Genomic DNA, 15,395 nt, shown 5'->3' on the forward strand with positions numbered 1-15,395 from the left:
TAAAATATGTTTAAGCAAGGGCAGCAGATCATCGCGCGCGTTTGCGCACTAAGGCCAATCTTGAAATTTCAAACCGCGATTATTACGTTTTTATAATATAGGTAAAACGATTGCAAATTGTGACGCAATATATGCATATACGTACATTTTCCGAAGACTCGTTGATGCTTCTTCCATACGCCTAGGCTGAATTTCTCTTTACATACCTTCGACAAAACGGTGCGGCGCGATCGACGTCAAGCGACATTATCAGCCTTACATCGGCGTAAACAGCTTCCGGCCGAGGATAAAGCGTTCCATCGAGCGAAACATCGGAGTCTCCTGTTTACTGTACGCGCGGCTGTACATACACCCAACATATTCCCGTAATCTCTTCGAGTGCGGAACGCGCGCACGTGAGTTCGCACAGCGGAAGCCCGTGAAGTTCGCCGCCGGTGCGCGGGACGCGCACGACACGTACCGCACCGAAGTGAAGTACGCGTCGCGCGACTTGAGGTCAGGCGACTTCGACAGACTCGACTCGAACGTCTCGAACCGCTACGTGCGCGCGAGCGGAGGCTCCCCTCCGCCTGTGTCCCGTTCGGTGCTGCGTGCTCCGTTCCTGCTCCAGGTCGGCCGTTCATCGAGACAAAGGTGCGACCCCCTCGCGTTCCCTCGGGACGTTACCGTCGTCCTCGTCGCCGTTGCCGTCGCCGCGTACGTTCGTTCAGGTCAGCTGTCACGAGCGTCGACGTCCACGAGGATGCTCGGCGGCTCGATGCGTTTTAGGGTGAACCGTGTGCGCGGTACGTTCACGAACCTCGGCAATCCGGAAGTATCGAGGATCGTGTCCTTGACGAGAATCCCTTCGTCCTTCGGGACCCGCATCGAACCTCGACAGCTTGCACGGCGAATCTTTTTGGTTACATTGTTTTTTTTTCTTTTTTTTTTTGGTTATGTCGGCCGAGGATGAATTAGCGCAATCCGACAGTTGATCGCCTGCCACGTTCACGGCGACCTCGGCCATCCTCGACTCCGATTAACTTAATCGACGATTAGTTTAACTGGCAGAATTTAACGTTCGCTTGAAAGAAATCGACAGAATTGTCGACTATGCAACTTGCTGTCTCTAATCTAATCCTTTTCCATATATTAAATGACAACAAATTTGTCTGTTTAACGAATTCTATGTTAGCGAGGTTATACAAGTGTTACTTGATAAGTTAATCGCTGATTAAGTTGATGAGAGTTTGGTCGAAGTCACCCTTAGGTTTTTCTAATCATTCGACGGATCTTTCTTATCTCAATACTGTTTTTCTTTCAACTTTCTTTTTACCATTTTATATTGCTAATTGTATATATAACATGATAGAATCACATGTCAAATGGTTTTTTTTTGCAGGAAAATTCTTCTACTGAGTACTGATGGCTGTCAAGGGACTAGTCTCATCGATCGTCAAGTTTCTGACAGACCAATTGCAAGATGGTGACATAACTGCTGACTCGCGAGAGAGCTTAGAGGTGGCAATTCAGTGTCTGGAGAGTGCTTACAATGTGCAAGCCTCCGACGCTCCAGCAAGCGTAAATCTGTATCAAATTTACAAGAATGCAGTGGAGAACGCCGCACCAGTTCTGGGTCCGGACGCTACGCCGGAGGCAAAGGCTGAAGCGGAAAGATTGAAAAATGAAGGCAACGCACTCATGAAACAAGAGAAGCATCACGAAGCCCTTGCCAATTATACAAAGTACTTGCATAGTCTCACTCTATTAATTTCCATAAATATTGTTCTTCTTTTAACTTGAGCTTATTTGTTCGTTCGCAGGGCAATAACATTAGATTCTCGCAATGCAGTGTATTATTGTAATAGAGCCGCCGTTCACAGCAAACTTGGTAACCACACCTTAGCCATCAAAGACTGTAACACGGCACTCTCTATCGATCCCTCGTACAGCAAGGCGTACGGTCGACTAGGTTTAGCATATTCTAGTTTGGAGAGGCATAAAGAAGCCAAGGAGAGTTATGAGAAGGCCTTAGCGATGGAGCCGGATAACGAAAGTTATCGAAACAATTTGCAATTAGCAGAGGAGAAATTGGGCCAGTTAGGTGTCAATCAATCCCTGCCTAACTTGCCCGGCATGGACTTGAGCGCCCTTCTAAGCAATCCCTCTCTAATGAATATGGCGCGTCAAATGTTATCCGACCCGGCTATGCAGAACATGATGTGTAATCTCATGTCCGGCAACGTGGAAGAAAGTGGTCGCATGGATTTACTGATTGAAGCGTAAGTTTGGCAGAACAGAATCCATCAATTTCAGCGTTAAGTTTGATAGATCGTGTCATGTCATCATGCATGACACGTGATCCGTGTGGAACAGTTTATACACGTGTGCGTAAATGTTTCAGGGGCCAACAGTTGGCGCAGCAAATGCAGACCACAAACCCCGAATTGATCGAGTCGCTGAGACGGCAAATGGGCGGCAATCCAAACGATCCGGAACCACCGCCACAAAATTAAAAACATGGCTGGTTGTGTGATAGATGGACATGAACTTTATGGACATCATAGCTGACTTTCTTTCTTACTCGTAGTTACACAGACCAGTTGTATCGTTTTCTAAAACGCCACAAGGCGAGACTTACAGGCTTCAATGATGATTCTATCGTCATATCTAAAGCGACAATGCGCGTACCATAGAATTCATTTCATAGATTAGTCACTACGGACGTAATATCGGGCCTCTATCCTCCCCCCATCTTCTCTTTAGCCATTGTACAATTTCTGATAGCATACGTGCAAAGATTGATACAACAAAATGCCGCGATGATTTGAGTGACTAACAATTGAGCGATACCTAATTCACCCCGGCATCATCCAGGGCATTATTTCTATCGTGCGCTTATTACAAATGACAAGTGCGGATTTGTATAACGCAATTGTTTATTATGTCTCGGATGAATAACTTGATTGACGCAAAATATACACGGATATACCGAGCGAGTCGCAAACCGTTTAATATTTTATTCATGTGTTCCACGCATATTGTACGAAATAGAACATTTTTGTCAACGTTTTGTAAACGTGTGATCATTATATGATCATTTAAAAACCTTTGACTAATCATAGACGGGAACTTTAGCACATCAGGTTTACAGTCTCGCGTTTCTCGAACATGCGGGTTCCTTAGCACATTGCATGTTGAAAACAAAAGCAACGTGCTAATATTAATAAACTGTAATAAAAATCGCATGATTTCATGAAGAGATTATTCGGATTTCTATTTTATTATTTCGCCATATATTTTTTCCATCATGATTGGAAAATTCTTCCAATCGCGCTCTGAAATATTAATAGATAATTAAAAGAAAACCAAAGAAGTACAAAAATCGAGGCAGCAAATAAAAAGCTACCGACAAACACACTCGTCTTTGACTTGTAAGTTATCAAATTCGCGAATTGTCGAAGAATCCCCGATCGAAGTTACACATATCTGCTGTTTCCTCTTTCTTTCTTTCTTTTTTTTTTCCTTCAGGAGAACGATCTCGATGTAACTGAACTAGATAGGCGAGAACGCACGCACGTGAACTCGCGCGGCGCGCTTTCTACCCGCAAGAAGAAAGGAAGCTGCTCGCGAGCCGGAGAGCGCGGCCCTTATCGGCCGTATCTCGTAAGACGAGGACGAGCGTTCGCCGGGCGTTGATATAATCAATCGGATACGATTTCTCCGCCGCGCGGGCGAGACGCGCGCGCATACGTAAAATTCCATTGACGGCCGTCTTCCCCGTGTCCCAGCACGGGACCGACCGGCCGCGGCCGGGCGTGACGAGCGCCAGCCAATATTCCACGTGCGTCACGCGATGACATCATTCTTATTTGGCTACGACGCGCACGCATAGTACACACGCGCGGACGGCGTGTATGTACGCCGGTTATATCGGTTGATTAGTAACACCTCGATTATTATCCGCGATTAGAAGTGATTAGAAGCGGATCGTTCGTGGGTGTCTCTATCGGATCAGCTGACTGTCAAAGTCCATTCACGAATAGAATATGCGAGTTGTAGGAAAAAGAATCGGCGAAAGAGGCTCGGTTATATTAAAGAATTCCGAGAGTGAAATTCGAGTGTTACTCGTAAAATTCGTTTGTCAATTCGGATCCTCGCGCCTGCGAACGTCACCGGGAAATCCCGTCCCCGCGTCCTTGAACTCCTCCTGAAAAGAGAAGAGAGGGACAAAGAAGTATAAACGCTCGAGAGACCATTTCATTTCGCGGGCAATTGGGAGAGGGGGGGAATTCTTGACGCCGGCATTTATTTTATCCGGCCGATAAGCCGGTTAATGACACGCTACGTGCACGCACGCACTCGCCGCACGCACCGGCGTGAAATTAGTTCATCGCGAAAGTGTAGACATGTGAATTTCCTACATATACATATTATATACAACATAAGGCCTGTTTGTTTTTAGCTGAACTTCTTGCACAGCTTATCTTTTCTCTTTCTCTCCACCGTGAAAAGAAAAAGAGGAGAGATGGACTGCGCGAGAAGTTCAGCTAAAACGAACAGGTCTATATTATAATTCCGATTGCCATGTAATTATTAGATCGAATTTCTAAACTTTTTCCGTCTCGCAATAAACAAAAAATTTTAAACGTTTACTTTTTACAATAAAATCGCAACAGCGAAACTGTATATCTTCTGCTTTACAACGTAGTATAAGCAACTCTCATTTTTTTATTCTTTATCCCAAAAATCCGTGCGACTGTACATTCTTTCGATTTTCCGTTGACTTTACAATACCCTGAAATCAAACGAACGATCTTGGAACGCAAGGAGAAATGCAGATATAAAAAATATCGCGCCTCGAGCATGTTTTTGTTCCTCTGAAAAACTCGGCGAACTTCGCGCTGCGCGCGCGTATCGCAAACGCAACGGCGGTAGAGAGACGGCCGTTATTTACATATTTTCCAACCCTTTCCTTCATCCACCTACACGCGGCGGTGGTGGCGGTGGCACGAATCGTAGAAGCGTGAAGTCAGTGAAGTGTGCGCGCAAAGTTCCTTCCACAGGTCCGTGACGTGCGGTGCGCCGGCGGTGGCGCGCGATTCGCCGGTTTCGGTAGCAGGGCTGGGGCGAGGCGCGGCGGGCGCGGGCGCCGCGCGGCCCCGGGAACGGCGGGCGAATCTCCGAATCGATCCCGTTAAGCCGTTTCGCGTCTCGCCGCGCTTTTTACGATCGATGTGACTTGACTCTCGCGAGGAGAGACCGCGTGAACGAAATACGCGTCGTTAAAAGCACGCTCTTCTCGCACGCACCTTCCATACCTTTTAGATCTTTTATTTTTTTTTCTCTATTTCTTTTTGATATCTGATTCAGTTGTTTCAATTTTGAGTACAGAAGGAGCAAGTAACAGAGTAATTGTTTTAATACCTGTTCACAAATGTAATTTATTTTCATTCGCAGATACACTTACAAAAATATTTTTTTTTTTTTGTAAGATCACAAAATTCTGATCGATCGATTAATCGTTATTCCTGTCACGTCGGAATCACGCTGTCGGGAGCACGTTAATAATAATGTATCGCGAAGTCGATGCCCGTTCGATGCCTGACAAATTTATGGACGTCGACCCGGTTTCGCGAAGCCGGCGGCGCGCGACACGTTCGCGCCGACGCCGGCGCTCGACACGCCCCTGAAACAACGAGCCGAAGTTGCCCGTTGCCGCCGCCGCCGCCGCCGCTCGTCCCCACCACCGCGGCCATTCGCCGCACGCTCAACAGATCGAGGTGTGGCCATCGAGGGCAGCCATTTTCTTGACTTTCTGTCGCTTAAGATTTCAGGTAAATACGCAAATAATCTCTTAAGTTAACTCCGGCCGGAGTGGTGCGAGGGTGCGTGGTGCGCCGTGCGTGCGGGCTTCGCGAGGGTGTCCGGGCGTCGCGTTGGAGATCCCGCCGGGACGTCGGCCCGGGTACGGTGCTAAAAGAGGGAAAAAAAAGAGGAGCCTCCTCCTCCGTGAATCGAGAGTGAGGAAGAGAGAGAGAGCGAGAGGGAGAGAGCGAGACGGAGAAAGAGGGAGGGAGAAAGAGAGAGAGAGAACGGGTTGCGCGAGGAGACCTCGAGGGAGTGCCATGCGTCGCGATTCTCGTCCGTTCGGTATCACCGCGCGGCGAGACGCGCTCTGAACACAGCGGCACAACTCAGCTCGACTCGGCGTTCACGTCGTACCGTACTCGCGTCGTCGTTCGTGCGCGCGATTCGTGCTTAGTCTACGTCCACGTCGTCATCGTTATCTTCGTCGCCGCCGTCACCGCCGCCACCGCCGCCGTTGCCGCTGGCCGCTGCTGTCGCGGAACCGAGCGTCAATCCGTGCGACGGATCTCTTGGAATGCTCTCGGGCTCTACCTGACACTACGTGGCCGTTTAGTCCAGTAAGTAAACGCCTCTTTCGCTCTCTCTCTCTTTCTCTTTTTCTCTTTCTCTCTCTCTCTCCCTCTTTCTACTGTCGCGACGACTGCTCCGCGTATCCTCTTGTTACGCCACACAACGCATTCTCGCGCGCCGTCGCTTCCGCAGCCCCTTTCTTCTTTCCCGTGTTCGTCCCCCGAGAAAAGAAAAAAAAAAAGATCGCGTGAGTGCGGTCAAAAGGAACAGAAACCTCGTGCTTTCTTCGCCTCGCCCCGGTCCTCCCCCTCTGCCCCCCCCGCCCCCCGCCCCCCGCTTAATCGCAGCCGAACCGCGGCTGATCCACGATCGGCGACGTCGTCTCGCCTTCGTGACAGCCTTCGATCCGTGCCGGATGTCGCCCGGCGACGTTTCTGACTCCCTCCTCCCCCGCCCCGCGTAAACAAATTCTGAAGTGAAGTATGTGCGCGCTTTCGACGTGACGCGATCGTCCGGGAGCCTCGCGCCTCGCGCCGCCGACCTCCGCGGGCAACGTTTCCTCACGGGGTCCCGCTTCTCGCGCCCGCCGCGCGCTCCACTTTCCACCCGTGTGAAAAAATCTCCGGAGAGGATTTTCGCATTCCGGTTCGATCGGCGAGATCGACCACCCTTCCGTGTATCGTGTCGGCGCGACCGCGGAGAAGAAGGAAAGAGAGAGAGAGAGAGAGAGAGAGAGAGAGAGAGAGAGAGAGAGAGAGAGAGAGAGAGAGAGAAGAGAGTCCGCACGGCTGAGAGGAACAAGCTTCTGGATTCTCCGAGGTCTGTTGCTCTCGATCGCACTTTCTACACCCCGCCTCCTCCGTCCCGTCGCGCTGTACGGACTACGGACGCCTCGTACGCGTGAAAGAGAGAGAGAGAGAGAGAGAGAGAGAGAGAGAGAGAGAGAGAGAGAGAGAGAGAGAGAGAGAGAGTGCAGGAGAGTGCAGATCGAGCGAACGGGCGGACCTCCGAATCGTCCGCGACCGTCGGTGGCGTCTCCCGAGAATCCGCGTCATCATTAGCGTTTCCTGAGCACTCGCGTCATCGATGGCGTCCTGAGTGTCCGCCACGAAATCACTCCTCGTCTCTCTCTTTTTCTCTCTCTATCTCTCTCTCTCTCTCTCTCTCTCTCTTTCTCTCTCTCAGGCGCGCGCGCACACACACTTTTCTCTCTTTCGCACTCTCCGACCTTGGCCATTGCGCGCAGTTCGTCCTCGTCGCGGTAAGAAATATAGGTTAGTTTAATCGAGGGGCACACTCGTCAGGTCTCGTTCGCTTTAGACGTGCTTTCTAAGCTTCGTCTCTCTCTCTCTCTCTCCTCTCGCTTCTCTCGAGATGTTTTTAACGCGTGAAAAGTGTGAAAAGAGCACGGCTGAGACTTAGGTTTGTTTCTTTTAACTCTACACTTTTTCTCTTTCTCTCTCTATCTCTTCATTTTCATCTTCTTCTTTACCTTCTTCTTTACAAAACCGAGAGTACGTCTTCCTTTTGTTTCAAGCACAGAGGGTGTAATGAGTGACAAGCGCGATTGAAAGGAACACACACACCCCTCCCCCCTCCCCGAGGTAGCAATGTTCTCGTCCTCGTAGGAGAGGCGCTCGGCAACTGGATTTAGGGGTCATCAGAGGTGACTGCTGCATGTCTTCTGGCGCCGATCCGCGTGCTCCTCCTCGTGGATCTCTATGTTTCGGAGAAATACACGAAAGGGTTGGTCCCAGCTTGACGTACAATATTCTTTCCGACACTCGTTTCGTGTCAGCGCGGCATGTATTGTTTTTCTCACACACACACACACACATATACAGACACCATTCTCTTTCTCTCTCTCTTTCTCTTTCTCTTTCCGATAAGTTGTGAGCGACGTGTGTAAATTGCGAGACAAAGGACTCGGTCCTGCGTGTCGGGAATATTCGCGATATCGACGTGGAGACGCGGCCGTCCGTCGCGCGTACGCTCGGCCGGCAGCTTCGTTTCGGGACTGAAAAGAGGGACGATATCTGATACCATTCTGTCAGCAGGAAGGAAATTCCGTGGCAACTCTCTTGTACCTCATAGACAATATTCCATGCGCTTCCGCTTCTGTGTGACTTGGCTGAGTATCATTGTGGTCTAATTGCGATGAGATAATACGAGGCGTCACCGGCGTGAAAGGGGTGAACTTTTGCATCGGAAGCTTTCCCCCCCCCCCCTTTGTTGTTGCCATTTAGTAAAGCCCCAGGCACATCACTATCGCTATCTCTATCGCCTACTTGCATTATGTCTGGGGCTTAAACCTCTTGAGTCAATCGCTCTTTTTGACAGCTCTTTTCCGTGACGAGCAATCATATTTCAGATTCGTTGTTGAGCATTTGATGAGCGATGTCGTGATTGCCTTTGAATTTCTGTGGGACTCCGTACACAGCGCATTGTTACTTTTGTATAAGTGTGAGCGTACAGTGCACCACCGGATTCGATTTACGCTTTGTCGGATGGTTCTTTTTCTAAAGGATACATACAATGTTTGATATTGCATGCCTAACAACGAGTAATCTACCGATCTCTTGTCTCTCTTATCTTTTTGTTTGCATGTAGTCTCTTGACGGATTATCACTTTGTCCCGATGCATAAGGTACAGTCTTTTTGTCGAGGAGAATTTGGTAAATGTGGCACTTGAGTGTGGACCAATCGATATAAAGGGGCACAACTATCGATGTTACATTTCGTATGTCATGCCGTCATTCCTTTGGATGTAGTAAAATATTGAAGACCCTACCTTATGTGCGTGTGTAGAGAGAGCCACAACGAATGTAATACTTCATATATCTCGATTGAAATGTGTACTTAAGTCGTCGAATACGATGGCATAAGAACTATTATACTTGGTCACTGACGGTCCTGCTGAAAAACCTCGTAGCACATGTATGTACATACATACCGTGTAGAATATGTATTTATATACATTATATTTTCTTTCTTTTTAACATCAGAAGGGAAAGAGTTAAGAAACAGAATATATTGCAAGTTTCATATAGCCTATGTGTATTAGAGATGACCTCAATTATACTTATGCAACTTTTAACAAAACAAAACGTACATATATATGTATATTTATATATATATATACAGATTAGAATATATATACATTTATTGATATGTGTTGTGTGGTATATATGCATTCATCTCGCAGCTTCCTCTACCTACATCTAACATATAAAATGTCCACTTAAAACAGAGACGCTGAAAGAAAGACTAAAAACATGGGATGCAACGTGTGCCGATGCTTCGGTCCACGCAATACGAGGTACCCTGGATCAGGTACGACCCAGTCAATATCCTTTAAGACTTCAGTCCTCGTAGGTCCCGCTTTTTCATAGCGCGATTGAGTAGATCACAGGATTTAGAAAACAAATCTTGTCACTTGCTTCACGAGTAGTAGTATTGGAGCTATATATTGTAAAATAGCGAAGCAGCCAAGGGGCATTGTATTTTTATTTCTGCGAAGGGAACGCGCCGTCTACGAGATTGGCTTGAAGTAAAGAGGCTGCGATAAATTCGGGGGAAGAATGGAAAAATTTAAGCAAAAGAGAACAGAGCTATAGCCTACGAGGTTTGAGACACTATTTTATTACGCTCCGAGAAGGAGAGGTGTACATAACGCGAGTTACACGAGTCTCACGGAGGTTTACCTTAACTTCTTCTTCTTCTTCCTAACTCTATCCTGAAAAATGCTTCTTAGCCTCATCCATCACTTCTTTCGTACTTGTACACACGCTTTCGATTAAAAACACACTTGCTCTGCTCCACTCCAATTGTAATATACTGACGCTGTGCGAGGGAAGCAAGTTTAATATCGATGCCGACACTAACTCCAATTCTTTTCAGCTATCTCTCTTGCGCGTTACATATTCTATTTTCACAATGTGATCCATGTAGGCCGCAAATCTATCACACCGCATGCTTTTAGTTCAAACGACTTGACAGTGTTTTCCCGCACAATGTCGCAATTAGTTGATCGAAATTCTTTATCGATACCAATTTTGGTGTTCACTTCTTAGGTCGTAAGGTATTCCAAATTGTATATGCTGATACGTAAAGTACACGTCCTGAAAGATTAGAATTTGCAAACTCATCCGTTGCACCTGTAAGCATAAGGCTACCTGTACAGATAATGTTAGCAAGAAAGATTATTCTGCCCGATTACTTCATACGTAGGACGGAGACAGTTTGAAAATCCATTTATATAGTATGTGTACTTTGTGCAAATGAGTCACGATTAGCGAGAAACGCGATAAAAGCATAGCTAGCGGACGTTATCGCATTGAACATTGTATCACGATATGATTGCGAAATTAATTTGTAAAAGAAGCATTCTATCTGTAAAGTAGGTAAGTTATTCTTGGTGAAGGTCCGCCCACTTTTTGGCAATTATGAAAACACAAAGCGCCGCCCGAGGTGTCACCTTGAGGCACGGTATTATCTCCCCCTTACTTTGTGCAGATAAAACCGCATTGATAAATCGATGACATGAATTAATTTTTCGAGATAAAGTAAATCTATACATTTCATCGAGATTTTTTTTTTGAATGTAAATATGTACATCCCATACAATGCGATACAATAAAAGGGATTTGACGATTTTAGCACATTATGATTTCATTATCGATTTGATTGCAATCGTGAAATTTATCACTAACTTGTAACAAATATACCACACATTTCGCTTTTCGTATTAATTAATCAATATCCACCTACATTTTTAAAACGATGAATGTTCTAAATGAGCAGTGTCATACTGTATATTGTCACGTCGCGATTTGCTTGTTTGACCATCATTATACACACCATGTATACTCTTTTGCATTTTAGGATTCATGGCAGCCATCAGGAAGAAGTTGGTTATTGTGGGCGACGGTGCTTGTGGTAAAACATGTCTACTCATAGTGTTCAGCAAAGACCAGTTTCCTGAGGTGTACGTACCGACGGTATTCGAGAACTATGTCGCCGATATCGAAGTGGATGGCAAACAGGTACGTTTTATCTTGAAATTTTTCTTATTACCTCTGCCAAGAGATTTCTTACAAATTTCTCTCTCAACAAATCTCTCGCTTCTACCAACAGGTGGAACTGGCTCTTTGGGACACAGCTGGACAAGAAGACTACGATAGGTTGCGTCCGTTGTCGTATCCGGACACGGATGTTATCCTAATGTGCTTCTCCATCGACAGTCCCGATTCCTTGGAGAACATTCCCGAGAAGTGGACACCGGAGGTGAAGCACTTCTGCCCGAACGTGCCCATTATCCTTGTGGGAAACAAAAAAGACTTGCGCAATGATCCTAACACTATCAAGGAGCTCAGCAAGATGAAGCAGGAGCCGGTCAAGCCCGAGGAGGGTAGAGCTATGGCCGAGAAAATCAACGCTTTCGCCTACCTTGAGTGTTCCGCCAAGAGCAAGGAAGGTGTGAGAGAAGTTTTCGAAACAGCAACCCGAGCTGCATTACAAGTATGTCTCAATTACTTTTTCTAATGATAATTTCTAAGAAATCCTGTCAGATCTTTAAGTTGCAAGTCAATATGAAAAAAAAACATTTTTCTGGAAATGAAATATATGAAACATATTTCTTGAAATTTGAATATTAAATATATATTTAAAATCACACAATGATATTACTTAATACTTATTGTTATAATTATATTTTTATAATTCATGCATATTAACGTGAATATTCTAAAATCTTAGGTAAAGAAGAAGAAGAGGGGAAGATGTAGGCTTCTTTAAGATGTTATGACAAGTGAGCCCGTAACACAGGCAAAATTATGGAATTGCGGAACTAGCTGCAAAGAAGCTAATCGTAATGCCGTAGGTTCCCAGCGGAAATCATGATATAACGTCTTATCTTTAATTATTTTACATAATAAAACAAGTCTACAGCAGCAAAAAAAATTAGTAAAAAAAAAACAAAAGGTGCATCTACAGATACACATATAATAATATTAATACGTGGCGATCGCAGCGCAGAGAAATGTGCGCTGGTCGATTAAGATCCGAGTTCAAAACCAAAAATTCGTCGATTTTTATCACTGAGATATAAGTATACCGGAGAGGGCACTGGCTCGGCTGGCGCGAGCCGAGAGAGAGATAAATTTATGGGATTGCTGTCCTTTGTCGTACAGTCAAGTTAATAAGTTTTGATCGTTTTATGAGGCGGTTCGCAGGGTTCGGATCACTTCGGATAAACATCAATAACTTTTGGTCCAACTTGTACTGCGAGTGATATGTGCATGCATCGAGACTATTAGAGAGAGACACAATATCTATCTGTCTCAGGATCGTTTTCTGTCTATGAGCGTAGCCTGACAGTGCCCACTCCGGTGTATTTATCTCAGTGTTTTTTATTCGATCGCCACCTCTCGGAAGGTGATGGCAACCCACCGAGAGTATCTTGCCACGTGAACTCTCCTCTTTGGAGATTCCCCAGGTTGGGGGTGTTGGATGAAATATATCATCCAAATCATGTAAGTTGATCCAACAAATCAACGCCTTCGTTATCTTTGAATAATACAAAAAACAAATATGTAGAATGTATATAATAATAATAATGAGAGACAGTAATTATTACTAATATTACTGTCTTATTATTATTATTATTATTAATATTAACATTAATATTATAATTATTATATGCATTCTACATATTTGTCTTTTTTTATCGTAGTGTCTCTTTATTTTGGTAATAAACAAAATTAAAGAAAAATTGAGTTGAAGAGAATTATCAATAGGAAACATTGAATATGCAAAATAAGTGTAACAAGTGTGAAGTGCAGTCAAAGAGTAATATAAGAACTCAGAGGAACAGTTTGAGAGAACTTTGAATCTTGCATCTTACTTTTTTTTTTTTTTAACTAAAAATCGTCGCACTTCCGCGACTTTCGAACGAAGAAAGGAAACTAATGGACATTTATTACATTATAAACGCGCATAGGTAGGGCCAGCAGATCACTTTGATCTTTAAGATACCAATTAGATTAAATGTGTGTATTATTATTATTATTATTATTATTATTTTATTACCTTATAATTATTGTATTACGATGACACTAACATAACGGAGATTGTAACAAGCGGCTACAATTATATTTATGTATTTCGGAGAACACGTCTTTTGTGTCTGACCAAGCCGTGACTGGACTTGCGGTTTGCGCTTTTTTATACACATACATACGCCATCGATATCTTTAGCGTATGATGTACTAAACTTGGAGATTATCGGCCGTGCATATCTCGCGCACGGCGACGCGTATATCTCGCTTTGATTTTACCGTGTGTGCCACAATTGTAGAGCCGAGCTGCTTCGCAAAATTCACACCAATGTCCGAATTATTTTGTTTCACGATAAGCTCTTCCCGTTTCGCTTGTGCTATTCTTTACGCCGTGGCAAAAAGAGAAAAGGATAATGCTACTTGTCTTCTTTTGTAGATCCGTCTAATTTGTAAGATTTTTGTAATGAAATTATGTCTCACAAAGGTGGTATTGAATTAACGGTCGCGTAACGCGATGCCTCCCTCGGTCGTTAATTCAACGGGCTCGACTGCGGAATTGTGTTCACTGAGTTCTCTCCTCGTTTCTCAAACTCTTAGCGAATAGTAGATCTTGTTATTACACGCAGTACGCTTTTACGGAACTTCTCAAAGCCTCAAGGAAAAAGAAGCTTAGCGACACAACTTAAGATACTTCTGCCATGAGCGAACGCGCGCACGACGGAGTCGTAGAAAGCAAAGAGAAAAGGAAGGAGAAATAGGAAGAGAGAGACAGAGAGAGAGAGAGAGATAGCGATAGAAAGGGAGATGTATATTAAGCAATTAAGTGTGCCTGAGTTAATGAGTGCTTTGGGAAACACGTGTCGAATACACGCTCCGCTCTTCTGTGCAGATCGCGCGTCGCTGCGAAGCTCGAAAGTGTTCTTTTTATAATGAGTTTCGTGGATATATACCGTTATATATATAAATATATATATATACTTATATAATATTGTATCAATTACGCACCTGAGATATTGTATATACATAATATAAACTCTTTACCATTCTCGCGTATTACGATAAACGTACGCGCGTCGATCGAGATTAGAGTACCGTTTTTCCAGAGCACACACGCACACATCCACACACACACACACACACATTTACATAAAATATATTCATCGCATGGCATATAAGTAGAGAGAGAAAGAGCAATAAGCAAAAATTAACGAGAAACAAGCTTGAATGTCTAGGAAGACTTGGGCTTTCTGATGTTATCGCGGAATCGGAATTGATCAATGCGCATTCGATATGAACGAGCCGTCCTTTTCGACGAGCTGACGTCGAATAAAGAGAAAAAAGAAAAGCTGCATCTCGTACGTCCGCACAAATACATACATACATACATATACCACAGGCACACGGACGAAGTACTTTTTCCTAAAGGGCTCCGTAAACCTCGAGTTATCGACAGACGCGGTCTTATATAATCGCCGTAAGCTAATTATCTTTTTCGTAAGTAGACGAGATATTTTGAGACTCGTGTTTAACTGATTTGTACGCGAAGAAAAAAAAATAACCCGAGAAAAATCAAGAGAAGTATCGGCAGTCTTTCCTGATGTGTGTGTGCGTGAATAAATCAATTTTTACGATCAAGAAAAAAAAAAGAGGGATCGTCAATCTTGATCTCCGAAATCTTTCTACCGGCTCACACAAATCCTTTTCTGCAAAACTACTAATTAGCTTTTGTATGTAAGACTGTATGATTAACCTACGAACGCTATGATAACAAATTGTAACTAACAATAAACATTTCTTATGACTATACAATCGGTCCTACTGCTGGATGACACCCGTTAACGAAAGCGAAAGTTTTACCTGCGTTGTAATCCTTTTTTTTTTCTTTTTTTATTGTGACATGATATCAGTTTTGATCATTCGTACATCGTAAATAATATTTATAAATTAACCCTAGGAGAAGGAATAGAAAAATCCCGA

General features: G+C 44.6%; 2 protein-coding genes across 11 annotated transcripts; both read left to right on the plus strand.

Moving 5' to 3' along the window:
* Positions 1–350: 350 nt before the first annotated feature.
* On the plus strand, positions 351–3,244 carry LOC139777341 (small glutamine-rich tetratricopeptide repeat-containing protein alpha). 3 transcript variants are annotated; one of them, XM_071714690.1, is made up of 4 exons: positions 351–633; positions 1,382–1,724; positions 1,803–2,261; positions 2,384–3,244. In XM_071714690.1, the coding sequence occupies exons 2-4, from the start codon at positions 1,405–1,407 to the stop codon at positions 2,493–2,495; spliced, it is 891 nt and encodes a 296-aa protein (XP_071570791.1). In that variant the 5' UTR covers positions 351–633; positions 1,382–1,404; the 3' UTR covers positions 2,496–3,244. The 3 variants fall into 3 exon arrangements, with proteins under 3 accessions (XP_071570791.1, XP_071570792.1, XP_071570793.1); XM_071714691.1 differs by lacking the exon at positions 351–633 and adding an exon at positions 681–785; XM_071714692.1 differs by lacking the exon at positions 351–633 and adding an exon at positions 969–1,178.
* Positions 3,245–5,664: 2,420 nt separating this feature from the next.
* On the plus strand, positions 5,665–15,227 carry Rho1 (ras-like GTP-binding protein Rho1). Of its 8 annotated transcripts, none has more exons than XM_071714693.1 (6): positions 5,823–6,407; positions 7,898–8,106; positions 9,611–9,693; positions 11,245–11,405; positions 11,497–11,880; positions 12,118–15,227. In XM_071714693.1, the coding sequence occupies exons 3-6, from the start codon at positions 9,636–9,638 to the stop codon at positions 12,154–12,156; spliced, it is 642 nt and encodes a 213-aa protein (XP_071570794.1). In that variant the 5' UTR covers positions 5,823–6,407; positions 7,898–8,106; positions 9,611–9,635; the 3' UTR covers positions 12,157–15,227. The 8 variants fall into 8 exon arrangements, with proteins under 8 accessions (XP_071570801.1, XP_071570796.1, XP_071570794.1 ...); XM_071714694.1 differs by having other exon boundaries at positions 7,903–8,106; XM_071714695.1 differs by lacking the exons at positions 5,823–6,407; positions 7,898–8,106 and adding an exon at positions 5,725–5,816.
* The last annotated feature ends 168 nt before the right edge of the window (positions 15,228–15,395 follow it).

Source organism: Temnothorax nylanderi, unplaced genomic scaffold (genome assembly GCF_030848795.1).
Source record: "Temnothorax nylanderi isolate EJ_2023f unplaced genomic scaffold, tnyl_v1.0 TNYL_tig0145_pilon, whole genome shotgun sequence".
Classification (NCBI taxonomy): Eukaryota; Metazoa; Arthropoda; class Insecta; order Hymenoptera; family Formicidae; genus Temnothorax; species Temnothorax nylanderi.

Excerpts from the sequence above, each read along its gene's own strand:
- LOC139777341 (XM_071714690.1), top strand. The coding sequence starts at position 1,405 with ATGGCTGTCAAGGGACTAGTCTCATCGATCGTCAAGTTTCTGACAGAC. Across the intron at positions 1,725-1,802 it reads GCCCTTGCCAATTATACAAA|GGCAATAACATTAGATTCTC; the intron begins GTACTTGCATAG and ends GTTCGTTCGCAG. Across the intron at positions 2,262-2,383 it reads ATGGATTTACTGATTGAAGC|GGGCCAACAGTTGGCGCAGC; the intron begins GTAAGTTTGGCA and ends TAAATGTTTCAG.
- Rho1 (XM_071714695.1), top strand. The coding sequence starts at position 9,636 with ATGGGATGCAACGTGTGCCGATGCTTCGGTCCACGCAATACGAGGTAC. Across the intron at positions 11,406-11,496 it reads TCGAAGTGGATGGCAAACAG|GTGGAACTGGCTCTTTGGGA; the intron begins GTACGTTTTATC and ends TTCTACCAACAG. Across the intron at positions 11,881-12,117 it reads CAACCCGAGCTGCATTACAA|GTAAAGAAGAAGAAGAGGGG; the intron begins GTATGTCTCAAT and ends CTAAAATCTTAG.